The sequence below is a fragment of the Amblyraja radiata genome, chromosome 19 (genome assembly GCF_010909765.2).
Source record: "Amblyraja radiata isolate CabotCenter1 chromosome 19, sAmbRad1.1.pri, whole genome shotgun sequence".
Lineage (NCBI taxonomy): Eukaryota > Metazoa > Chordata > Chondrichthyes > Rajiformes > Rajidae > Amblyraja > Amblyraja radiata.
In genome coordinates, this window is record NC_045974.1 from 38712927 (window position 1) to 38725053 (window position 12127).

Genomic DNA, 12127 nt, shown 5'->3' on the forward strand with positions numbered 1-12127 from the left:
TAAACGCCTATCTCACCAGGGACTAACTCCACTGAACGTTTTTCCTTCCATTATTTATTATGTAAAAGAATATGTGTGTTATGATTGTGTTTATAGTTTGTTTGGTTGTCTTTTGCACAAAAGTCCGCGAGCATTCCCACTTTCATTTCACTGCACATCTCGTATGTGTATGTGACAAATAAACTTGACTTGACTTGACTTGACTGATCTTGAGTTTCTTTTCCCTGCAATTAGTCGGGTAAGAGTCCAAGCAGAAAAATAAAAGCTTACAAAGCCAGCACTGGTAGAGCTACTGCCTCATAGCATTAGAAACCCTGGATTCGATACTGACCTCAGGTGCTTCTGTGTGGAGTTTGCACGTTCTCCCTGTGACCATGTGGGCTTCCTCCAGGTGCTCCAGTTTCCTCCCACATCCCAGAGACATGCGGGTTTGTAGGTTAATTGGATCCTGGTTTGTTGGCAATGGATTAGAAAGTGGAATAATATAGAACTAGTGTGAATGGGTCGGTGTGGACTTGGTGGGCCAAAGGGCTGGTTTCCATGCTGTATCTCTAAACTAAGCAGAAAGCAAAATAATTATTTTGTTGAGAATCATTTTGTAGAAATTATCCAAACCTGCAAGTATAAAATAAATACTTTGTCAATCATTTTTTCTTATTGAAGCTAAACTGATCCCATTATCCAAAACAATGACTAATGCTTCCAAATTAGTTATCAGGTTCTTGTCTGTCTGATTTTATTGGCTTTTACATATTGCATTATCGCAGTAATGTATTTGAATTGCTTTCTGACCTTTATAAAAATTTGTTGAAACATATACAACCATGTATTTTACTTATTTTTATGATTAGTTGTTTATATCAACAGCTAGAGTTCCCTGCTTGTTAGTAAATTGTAAATTTGTCTAATAATTTCTTGTCGGAGTTCTGTTTTTATTTATTTTTACATAAATAAGTCGTGTTTAGAAACTAACTATGTTGTTGTTGAGTTTTCATAGAAATTTGCAGTAAACACATTTAATTGTAAAACATTTATATAACTTTTGGTTTTCTTCTCAAAACTACAGCAGAAATTATATGCTCAAGTGCTCCCTCTACCAGTCTTCTGGCTTACTAGACCGTTGCTCCTTTATTACAACTGCAGTATTAGCATGTAAAACCAAGCAAACTGCTACAGCAATGACCTACATTTATACATAAAATATTTTATATTTCTTGAGTCCCTATGGCTTTTCAGTAAATAACACATAAAATATTCTTGGTGTACATTAACTGAAGATTTTCAGTCATTGAATTCACATTGAAGAATTTACATTAAAATGCAAAGGAGCCATTGCCCTTGCTACTTTAGATATTTGAAATCCTTTGGTGCTGCCAAAAATGGAGTCATAACTGAAAACTATGCAAGTCAGTGTGCTAGGTATGGCTGTTCTGAATATTGTTAAATATTTTTTAAACTACCCACTGGTGCTCATTAAGAAGGCATTTGATGGTTAGTACCCTCTAAAATGATCGACTAGACATAAATGCTGGAGAAACTAAGACGGAAGAAGGGTCTCAACCCGAAATGTCACCTATTCCTTTGCTCCATAGATGCTGCCTCACCCGCTGAGTTTCTCCATTTTTGTCTACCTTTAAAGATTTAAATAATACCCACAGAAAAAGAAATTTGCAAGAGAAATTTAATTTTTTTTACTAAAATAAACATAAATGTTTTTTTGCACTTACATTAGGAAAAAGTGAAGGGAAAGGATCACATGGATCATATGACACAGTTTCGGGAACAGACCACTTGGCCCTTTGAGCCCACACTGCTCTTCAACAAGAACATGGATGAACATCAAATTCCAACTGCTCAATATATCCCATTTTCCACAGGAACAAGCAAGAATATGAATGTTTTTTCACCCCCAAGTATTGCCATGTGCATACTAATTCTTGTAGATTTGAATAGATCAGTTTATTATCATATACTTCGGGGTACAATTAAATTCCTTGCTCATAGGGTAAACAGTATACATAAAGTAATGACAATTACAACAAATATTTAGGTTCAAAACTGCAGAATGGAGCAAGATTCTAGTGCAATACAAAATATGGCAAAATAAATTAAAGTACAATAACCAAATGAGGTAGGGTAAGGGTACGTGGCAGCTCACCCAGGAAGGGTGTGTGAAAGAGTTGATTGGTTCAGGAGCTTGATAGCAGTGGGGAAGAAGTTGTCCTTAAGTCTGGGGATCTGGGCTTTCAAACTCCTGTGTTCTCTCCCAGTGGATAGAGAGAAAAGGGATTGGCCAGGATGGCAGGCATACATGACAATACTTCCAGTCCGCCCTGATGCACAGTACCGTGAAGATGAACGGGATGGAAGGAAGTGACGAGCCTGTGATCACCACTCTCTGCAGGTTCAGGTGATCAAGAGCAGTGCATTTGCCATATCCAGCTGAGCTGTGCATCCTGTCAGAAGGCTTTTATTTGCATATCTCTAGAGGTTTGAGAGAACTTGTGGAATCGTCTCTGATGCTAAAGAGAGCAAATATGCTGATGTTCTTTCTTGATTACCACGTTACTGTGAAGAACCAAGTTGGGTTGTTAATGGTATGGATGTCTTGGAAAACTGAACAACCCATAAGATTGATTTTGTGATGGAAAATAAAGAAATAGCAACAAATATTGAATAATTATTTTGCATCAGTATTTAGAGTAAGAAGTCAGCATGGTGAAGGTCCAAGGGAAGTACATAGAATCACCAGCTTTTGATTGTAAGTCAAACGATGGCAATGAAAGATATGATTGCACTAAAGAGTGACAAATCCCCAGGCCAAGATGGTTTCCATTGCAACATTTTAAAGGAAGAAGGTGAAAATATTACAGATGTTCCAAATACATTTTCCAAAGTTCTTTACATTTAGGAATTGTTCTTCTGAATTTTAAATTTTGTACTGCACTCTGTTTTTAGGAATTGTGAGAGATGGAAACCATAGACTTGTAGGCTAATTATTGCTGTAATTAAAGACAAAAACTGACTTATTTACTGTCTCTTGATACGAAGGAGCGGAAGCGAATTGAAACATTGCTCTTATCACTGTTCCAACTGGACTCATCTAGCACAGACCAGCACCTTTGAGTCTCCACTGCCATTCAGCAAGATTGTTATGGGTTTGGACATGCTAGAGGCAGGAAACATGTTCCCAATGTTGAGGGAGTCCAGAACCAGGGGGCCACAGTTTAAGAATAAGGGGTAAGCCATTTAGAACGGAGACGAGGAAACACTTTCTCTCACAGAGAGTGGTGAGTCTGTGGAATTTTCTGCCTCAGAGGGTGGTGGAGGCAGGTCTCTGGATGCTTTCAAGAGAGAGCTAGATAGGGCATTAAATCACTCATTGCACATCAGGGCATACAATAGGAGTTCAAAACAACAGATATTGATAAATCATCCTTTACTGGCTGAAACAAGCAATGTCTATATTGAATCAAAGTGGTAATTGAGACATTGGAAGAAATATAGAACAGGTGATCAAAAGACTACTTGAGGGGTAGGTTTTTAAAGATATCTTATAGAAGGTAAAGAAAGATTTAGGAAAGGAATGGAGGGTTATGGTCTGAGTGCAGGTTGATGGGACTAGGGGAGAATAAGTGTTCGGCACGGACTAGAAGGGCCGAGTTGGCCTGTTTCCGTGCTGTAATTGTTATATGGTTATATAAAGGTATTTTAAACCACAAAGGCCTGAATGAATGGAGCAAGAGACACCAAAAGTAGCAAATATGGGATGAATAAGAGGCCAGAATTGGAAGAATGCACCATTCTCAGATGGTTAAAATGAAAAATGATAGGTGGTGGGTTTAGAAGCATTTGAAAATGTCAAAATTATGGGCTTTGATATCTTGGAGAAGTATGCAATTCCAACAGGGAAGGTTTGGTTGGAAACACTCCTTATGAGCCATTTATGCGTCCAGTTTTCATAATAGAACAAAAAGAGTACTGATATTCTGACATTTTTAAGGTAACAGGTTTAGTCACGAAGGTCTTTTCCTTGGATTTGCAAGGGGTTTGGTTGGAATGTCTCGCATGGTTGAATCTCTCCATTGGCATCAGCGGCTGGAAATCATGGGACCTCGGCGAGAACTCTCGGGTACTTGGAGAAGTGTTGACGAAGACGCAAGCGCACAGCGTGTGGTCGATTGTGCTGTCAAAGTCCTCCGGAATCACAGAAAGGGCGTGGGCATGGCGCCGTTCCAGCAGCATTTATCCAGGAAGCAAGAAAGGTGCAATCGAAAGGGACAAGTGCTGCTGGAATCTCCAAAGGTAAACCACACTCACCGAAGCAATCTTGTTGCTTGGACGGAGGAGACGCCGCTCAACACGCGTTTCCCACACAACCAGTGAGTTGTAACTTCGCCCAGTTTTATTTAGTTTAGTGTAAGAGTCAATTGGAAGAAAATCGTCTCTGGCATCGATCATGCAGCTTTAAAAAAACGGTTTGCTGTGCTGCGAGTTTCTAGTGGTGGTATTGTGAGTTGAAATGTGAATTTTCTTACCTATTGGTGACTTGGGTATTAATTAAAAGTATTTAAGAAGGAACTGCGGATGCTGGAAAATCGAAGGTACACAAAAAAGCTGGAGAAACTCAGCGGGTGCAGCAGCATCTATGGAGCGAAGGAAATGGGTAACGTTTCGGGCCCGAAACGTTACCCATTTCCTTCGCTCCATAGATGCTGCTGCACCCACTGAGTTTCTCCAGCTTTTTTGTGTACCTATTTATTAAAAGTAACAAGCCAAACGGTTTTGTATTTCCCTATAGAGTAGACGCAAGGAACTACAGATGCTGGAATCTTGCGTGGAAGATAAAACGCTCAACGGGACAAGCAGCATCTCTGGAGGACATGGATGAGCGACGTTTCGGGTCGGGGCCCTTCGTCGGGCATTCCTCTCTTTCTGCATCTCAGTAGCAGTGTTCGTACGCGATGTTTGGCCCAGGTAAATAAGCAATAGAGCTGTCCGAGAGGACAGTGGCAGAGGTTATTTATTACCGTGCTCTCTGGGTTACGGGTTAATCATCCTGGTGAGATTGCCGGGCAATTGGGCGAATCGACCAATGCTAACATTTCATTTTATCAGGAAAGTTAGCAAAGAATGAAAACATTTGGAATTAGGCAAGAGTGACCGAATGATTCCGCAGAGTGAAATGGATTGGTGAAAGATGTGAACACAGAAAGAATGGTCAGTTCTTAAACTTTTACATTTTAATTTTCAATGCATTGATTTCCAATTGACTGATAAACGCTTTTGGTGCATTCTCACAAATTTATATTCTACTAGTAATTTATATCCTTGTGTATATAAAATAGTGTAAAGGCATGTTTTATTTAAAATGAAGGTAATTCCAGACCTGTAACTCAGTTGTGTTCATTTAGAACTTTCTGCACAGTGGAAGTTGTGTTGAATTAAATTGACAGCTCGCTGTTAACTCGGTCTCGACCAATACAACGAGGCCTAATGTTGTTTCATCTTTCAAACAGTTCACATAGCTGTAACCAATTGTAAAACTCCCATCACTTTGAAACAGCATAGCGTTCCTAACTGGCCAGTCATGGTTGTTCTGCAAGCGAACTGGAGCGTGCGAATCCGTTTACATTCATATAAATTATTCTCACTTCCACGCTTCGAAAGTACAAGAACCCGCAAACAACCCAGCGCAATGATAATAGAATTGGATTTACAACCAGAACAATTCTGAAATTAGAATTGAAGCACTATCGACGATTTCACGCAGTCATGGTTTTGCTTTTTATTTTAAGATGACGGGGTGTGAAACAGGATGATGGGGTCAACCTTTGAGGTTCAGTTAGAATGGCAAGGGAAGATTCCGTGAAATGTCTACGCTGCTCGCTTTATGCTTTGAATTTTCTCTTTTGGGTGAGTACGATTAAGTAAACTAGATACGCGTTTGCTTCCGCACACGGTTCATAGACTACAGTTGTCATCGACTCTAATGAATTGGATTCCCTCTGTAAAACTGGATAGGTTTTCGTGCTGAACAAAGTTACGAAAGCCTTTTCCACCAATGTTGAAGTAATCGATTTTTACTTGGACTTTGGATGTGGCTGAAAAAGAAGTTTGTTCCTGGTAATTTTTATCTATTGAACGCTCTATGTGCAGTGTCATCATGCTCCTGTTACTTGCTCTCTGGTTAAAATGTATAAAATCTGGATAGTCATAGTCAATTCTTCATTTGGCCATGGGAGAAGTCAGAAGTATGGAGCTTTATGTAAATTGGAATAAAATAATGTGCAATGTTGTTAATCCTCAAATTATAAGAATTGGTTAGATATGAATTTGCAAGGTGTGAGTTTTTGGGGAAAAAAGAGAATAATAAAATTGAGAAAATGTTACAAAGAAAATATTTCCCCAACTATGTAAAGACTTTCAAGTTTCTGAACAAAAGGCAATATAGATTGTGGAATTGAATTTCTCAATGTATATGAATATATATCTTTTGCTTGTTTAAACAGCCTTATTGATGTGGAGTGCGATATTCCCAATTTAGATTTTTCTTTGTTCTCCTCCTCTGTGTCATTTTCCACTACAATACTCGTCATTCGCTTTGTTCTTCTTCACCCCATTTGAGCCAAATGGCAACGTGTGTAACATAAATTGCACTACACTGTGGAAATGTTTTTCCTGGATTTATCTACTTTTCTTCATTTGGCCATGGGAGAAGTCAGAAGTGTGAAAGTGGAAACTAGATCAAAATGCTGAAGAGAACAACATAGTAGATAGCTAAAAGGTTGGGTCAAAGATGTGTGGGTGGATTCTTGTGCGAATCATTAACTCTGGTAGAAACAGTTTGGGTTGAATTGTCTGCTTCTGTGATGCTCGTTCTGTGCAAATCTATGTAGGCAATTGTATGTATACATAGAAATCCCTAAAAATGATTGGGATTGTAATTGTGCATTTAAAATAAAAGGGTAATAGGCACTAGTAGGATCTTTTTTTCAAATACAACTTCAAATGGGTGTTTGCATGTAGAGTCATTGTTCATAGTTGGCATATAAAATGTGTACGATTTATCAAGGGGCTGGACATGCTGATCTACAATGGAATTTATGGAATTCCCTGCCACAGAGGACAGTGGAGGCCAAGTCACTGGATGGATTTAAGAGAGAGTGAGATAGAGCTCTAGGGGCTAGTGGAGTCAAGGGATATGGGGAGAAGGCAGTCACGGTTATTGATAGGGGATGATCAGCCATGAACACAATGAATGGCGGTGCTGGCTCGAAGGGCCGAATGGCCTCTTCCTGCACCTATTTTCTATGTTTCTATTACAACTATTAAAGACTGGATAGACTCGGTTTGTACTCGCTAGAATTTAGAAGATAGAGGGGGGATCTTATAGAAACTTACAAAATTCTTAAGTGGTTGGACAGGCTAGGTGCAGGAAGATTGTTCCCGATGTTGGGGAAGTCCAGAACAAGGGGTCACAGTTTAAGGTTAAGGGGGAAATCTTTTAGGACCGAGATGAGGAAAACATTTTTCACACAGAGAGTGGTGAATCTCTGGAATTCTCTGCCACAGAAGGCAGTTCATTGGCTATATTTAAGAGGGTTAGATGTGGCCCTTGTGGCTAAAGGGATCAGGGGGTATGGAGAGAAGGCAGGTACAGGATACTGAGTTGGATGATCAGCCATGATCATATTGAATGGGCCTCGAAGGGCCGAATGGCCTACTCCTGCACCTATTTTCTATGTTTCTATGTTAACTGATGGTTCAATAAAGAACCCGTGGCTGACTGCAATTTCTAGGACAGCTTGCCTCTTGAATTCTGTGACTGCTTATTGAAATGTAGGAGTCAAATGCTGGTGCACCTGCTGTACAACTTGACGCAGTCCAGGCACCCAACAAACCACTCATTAGCTTTAAGCCATGGACGGCTAGTGCAAAAATGAATAGGTATACCATTCCTTTATTAAACAGGAATGTGCAGGCAAGACGTTCATTTTTCATTATGTTACTTACTTAATTGTTTTTGTAGTTTGTGTAGATTATTTAAGGTATCTTACATTTATAAACTGGTCAAAGAACATTTAAGCAGTAAGCTTAAGGGCAATTTGAGTTGTGGTGCCTCTGGGTTTGAGTTGCCACTGTCTGCTCAACATTGTGGGATGGCCACAGCAGGCAGGACAGGATTGGTAAAAGTGATACTCTCCAGATAGCAGGCTGATGCATGCATAATCCAGTCCGATGTCTATAATTAGTTTTGTTACAAATATGATGCATGTTTATTTGTGCCTTTTTAAAATTTTGGTAACTAAGTCCATGCAGAGTTGCATCGGTGTCAGAAAAAGATACATTAAAATGGGTCTTATGTGGTCAGCCTTTTTCGGATAATGTTGAGAGAAGCATAAAATATTTTGCAGTTGTAGGCAGATGTTACACAATAATTAAAAAATAAAAAAACAAATGGTCTTGATGAAACGTTGAATTTCACTATTTAGCAAACACATTAATTCACAAATACATGTGCTCACACCTACATTTTAGTAAATTAGAGCCATTTGTTCTGATAAAAATATTAACGGGAAACCTGTTCAGCAAAAGGAAATTTACAAAAGAAAATATGCAGTTTTAAATATTTGCTTACAGGCCAGTAAATAAAAGGTGTGCATATTTTACAGCTGATGTCACTCTGTGTTCTGGGTGTGTCTGCATGGATGAGAGATTACCTGAATAATGTACTTGTGTTAACAACAGAAACCAGGTATGTATGAAGCAGTTACTGGATGAAAACTGTTTTAAAAAAACCCCCCAAAGAGTTAAAGGTGAATGGCTATAATGTGGTAGACACGTTCAGAACCATCTTTTGACAACAGCGGGCTTTGCTTCTTAACTAACTCCTGTCAATATAGGATTAATAAGATTTTACATAAAATCTGGAGTTTAAATAAAATCTGTCTTGAATGAATTTACGAATACATTTTGTATGAGGTTTTCTCTCATAATGGGTCTACAATGGGATCCCTCTGCCAGTTTGTGCATGATAAAATAACTTGAAGCCCACTTCAATTAGCTTATTTAGACTTCAGTTAAACATGACCACTAGCACAAGGTGTTGGTGTGCACGGAGACTCTTCAGAGTTGTTAAGAGTTTAATTGTCATGCACCAGAAACAGAATAATGATTCCCCCCCCCCCCCACAGCTTTTAGAGTTGTACTAATGCAACAAAATATACAATAAACATTGCAACAAATTATCAGTATACTGTAAAACAGAAATGGATGCCCTTGGAGAAATTTCAGAGAAGGGTGGGAGAGAAAATGAGCAAAAGCATGAAAATAAATATGTTGTGGGATTAATAAAACTAAACCCAATTTAATTTATTAAACTAGAATTGTATAACGCATTGTTATTGGCTACACCAAAGTTAGAGGCATTTTATACTGTGGCTTGACTACATCTAAAATCTTAATTACCTGCATTGATTTAAATTGTAGATGGTTCTCTGAAGGTAATCTTCCGTCTTCTCATCTATAAAATCTTGCATTGATTTCAACACATCTCTGAGAAGAATCCAGAATGTGTAAGAAATCATGTCAACATTGAAGTTAGTTTGCATGTAAAAATTGAGGTCACAAAACATTGTGTAGAAGAAATTATTTTCTTAGACACTAAATGCCCGAGTAACTCAGCGGGACAGGCAACATCTCTGGAGAGAAGGAATGGGTGACTTTTCGGATCGAGACCCTTCTTCAGTCAACTCCAGCATTTTGTGTCTACCATTGGTTAACCTATGATGAGTGTTTGTCAGCACTGGGCCTGTACTCGCTCTGGTTTAGAACAATGAGGGGGGGATCTCATTGAAATATATAAAATAGTGAAAGACTTGGATAGAGTGGATGTGGAGAAGATATTTCCACTAGTGGGAGAGTCTAGGACGAGAGGTCATGGCCTCAGAATTAATGGATGTTCTTTTAGGAAGGAGATGAGGAGAAATTTCTTTAGTCAGAAGGAGATGAATCTGTGGAATTCTTTGCCACAGAAGGCTGTGGAGACCAAGTCAGTGGATATTTTTAAGACCGAGATAGATAGATTCTTGATTAGTACAGGTCTCAGAGGTTATGGGGAGAAGGCAGAAGAATGGGGTTAGGAGAGATAGATCAGCCATGATTGAATGGTGGCGTAGACTTGATGGGCCGAATGGCTCATCAAATTTGCGGATGACACTACGGTGTTGGGACTCATCTCCGGGGGGGACGAGTACGCCTACCGAGATGAGGCGGAGCAGCTGACAGTGTGGTGTGGAGAAAATAACCTGCTCCTCAACACCTTAAAGACAAAGGAAATAATAATAGACTTCAGGAAGAATAAAACGGACATGGTACCATTAATTATCAGAGGGGACTGTGTGGAGAGGGTGGCGGATTTCCGCTTCCTGGGAATCCATATTCAAGAGGACCTGACGTGGAGCGTGAACACCTCTGCGCTGCTGAAAAAAGTCCAGCAGAGACTGCACTTCCTGAGGGTGCTCAGGAAGAATAACATCACTCAGAGACTGCTGCTGTCCTTTTATCGGTGCTCCATTGAGAGCATCCTAACATACTGTGTATGCGTATGGTACACCAGCTGCACAGCAGCTCAGAGGAAAGCGCTCCAGAGGGCCATTGACAACGCCCAGAGGATTGTCGGCTGCCCTCTCCTTACCTTGGAGGACTTACACAGTTCCCGCTGCATCAAAAAATCCCAGAGTATTATAAAGGACATTTCCCACCCCGGACACTCCCTGTTTGAACTGTTGCCATCAGGCAGACGGTACAGATCTACAAGGACAAGGACAAACAGACTTAAAAACAGTTTTTACCCCACTGCTATAAAGGCACTAAATGTAGCTGCCAAGGAACGAAGAGGCGATACATACTAAGGGACTGTGGTACACTGTGAAATCCACAGAAGGATGTAGGGTTGGGTGTTTATGCGTGCTATTTTCATGATATTTATTTTAGTTGTTTATCTTTTTTTAATATTTTACCTTGTATGTATCGTTAGCTTTTAGAAATGTTTGAATGGTGCACTGACTGGCTGACATTTTTAAATTTTGTTGTACATGGTTCATGTTACAATGACAATAAAGAAACTATTCTATATACTACTATTCTATTCTTAATTCTACTCCTATCACTTATAATCATTGAGTCTTCGAAATACAAGGTGCAATGCAGTTGTAGGAAGTTATTGGTGCAAAAGGATTTGTTGCTATTATTATTCACAAGTAACTTTTAGTTTGAATGCTGTTAATGTAAATTTGGTATTCTTCTGCAGGCTGGAAGAAGCATTCATCCTGACGTATTTTCCAGTGATCCATCCCTTAATGGTCACTGTGTGCTGTTTTTTAATAATGGTTGGGATCTTGGGCTGCTGTGGGGCGGTAAAGGGAAATCCATTGCTCCTTGCTTGGGTGAGTATGCTTTCAGCAGAAGATAATCCAATTCAGATGAATGAATGTGCAAATGCCTCTTGCCTGAATGTTAGAATTTTCCATACTTATTCCCCAATTTGGGAAGAGTAACTAACATAGACTTTGCAATATATATTGCACCATATCCTATTAATTAAACTTTTGGTGGATGGTTTGAGTTTACAAATCTTTGCCTAAAGTGTTGCTGGAAGGGCAACTTAATAATTGTGCAGTGATTACTTTGGACATCTTGACAACATGACAAACGAACACAGTATTTCTGTAATTAATGTGACTAAAATAATGAGAAGCAAACAGTGGAAAGGCAAGGGAGTGAGTAATGTAGAGGGAGAAACTGCAGATGCTGGTATTGAAGATAGGCCCAAAATGCTGGAATATATCTGCAGGACAGGCAGCATCTCTGGACAAAAGGAATATGTGACATTTCGGGTTGATACCCTTCTTCATACTGAGAGTCGGGAGAGTGACAAAAGAGTTAATGAGAATCCATGAGGGAAAGCAAAATTACATTGGGAGGGGACAAAGGACAATTAAGGACAACATTAAATTGATGTATTGAAACTCTATAACAACTCACCGCCTGAAGAAATTAGATCAACAAAGGGTCAATTATAGTTCTTAATAATTTTAACACAATTAATTATACAATTGAAATT

General features: G+C 39.3%; 1 protein-coding gene across 7 annotated transcripts in view; it reads left to right on the forward strand.

Annotated features, from left to right (window-relative positions):
• Positions 1–4245: 4245 nt before the first annotated feature.
• The window catches only part of tspan12 (tetraspanin 12), a 45925-nt gene continuing 38043 nt past the window's right edge, over positions 4246–12127 (forward strand). For 4 of the 7 annotated variants that reach the window (XM_033038294.1, XM_033038300.1, XM_033038299.1 and 1 more), the window contains exons 1-4: positions 5100–5220; positions 5799–5916; positions 8676–8758; positions 11315–11450. In XM_033038294.1, the coding sequence (XP_032894185.1) occupies positions 5851–5916; positions 8676–8758; positions 11315–11450 (285 nt within the window). In that variant the 5' untranslated portion in view covers positions 5100–5220; positions 5799–5850. Of the gene's footprint in view, positions 4383–4801; positions 4978–5099; positions 5221–5798; positions 5917–8675; positions 8759–11314; positions 11451–12127 lie in introns of those variants that run through there. The other 3 variants (XM_033038295.1, XM_033038296.1, XM_033038298.1) reach the window with 3 other exon arrangements.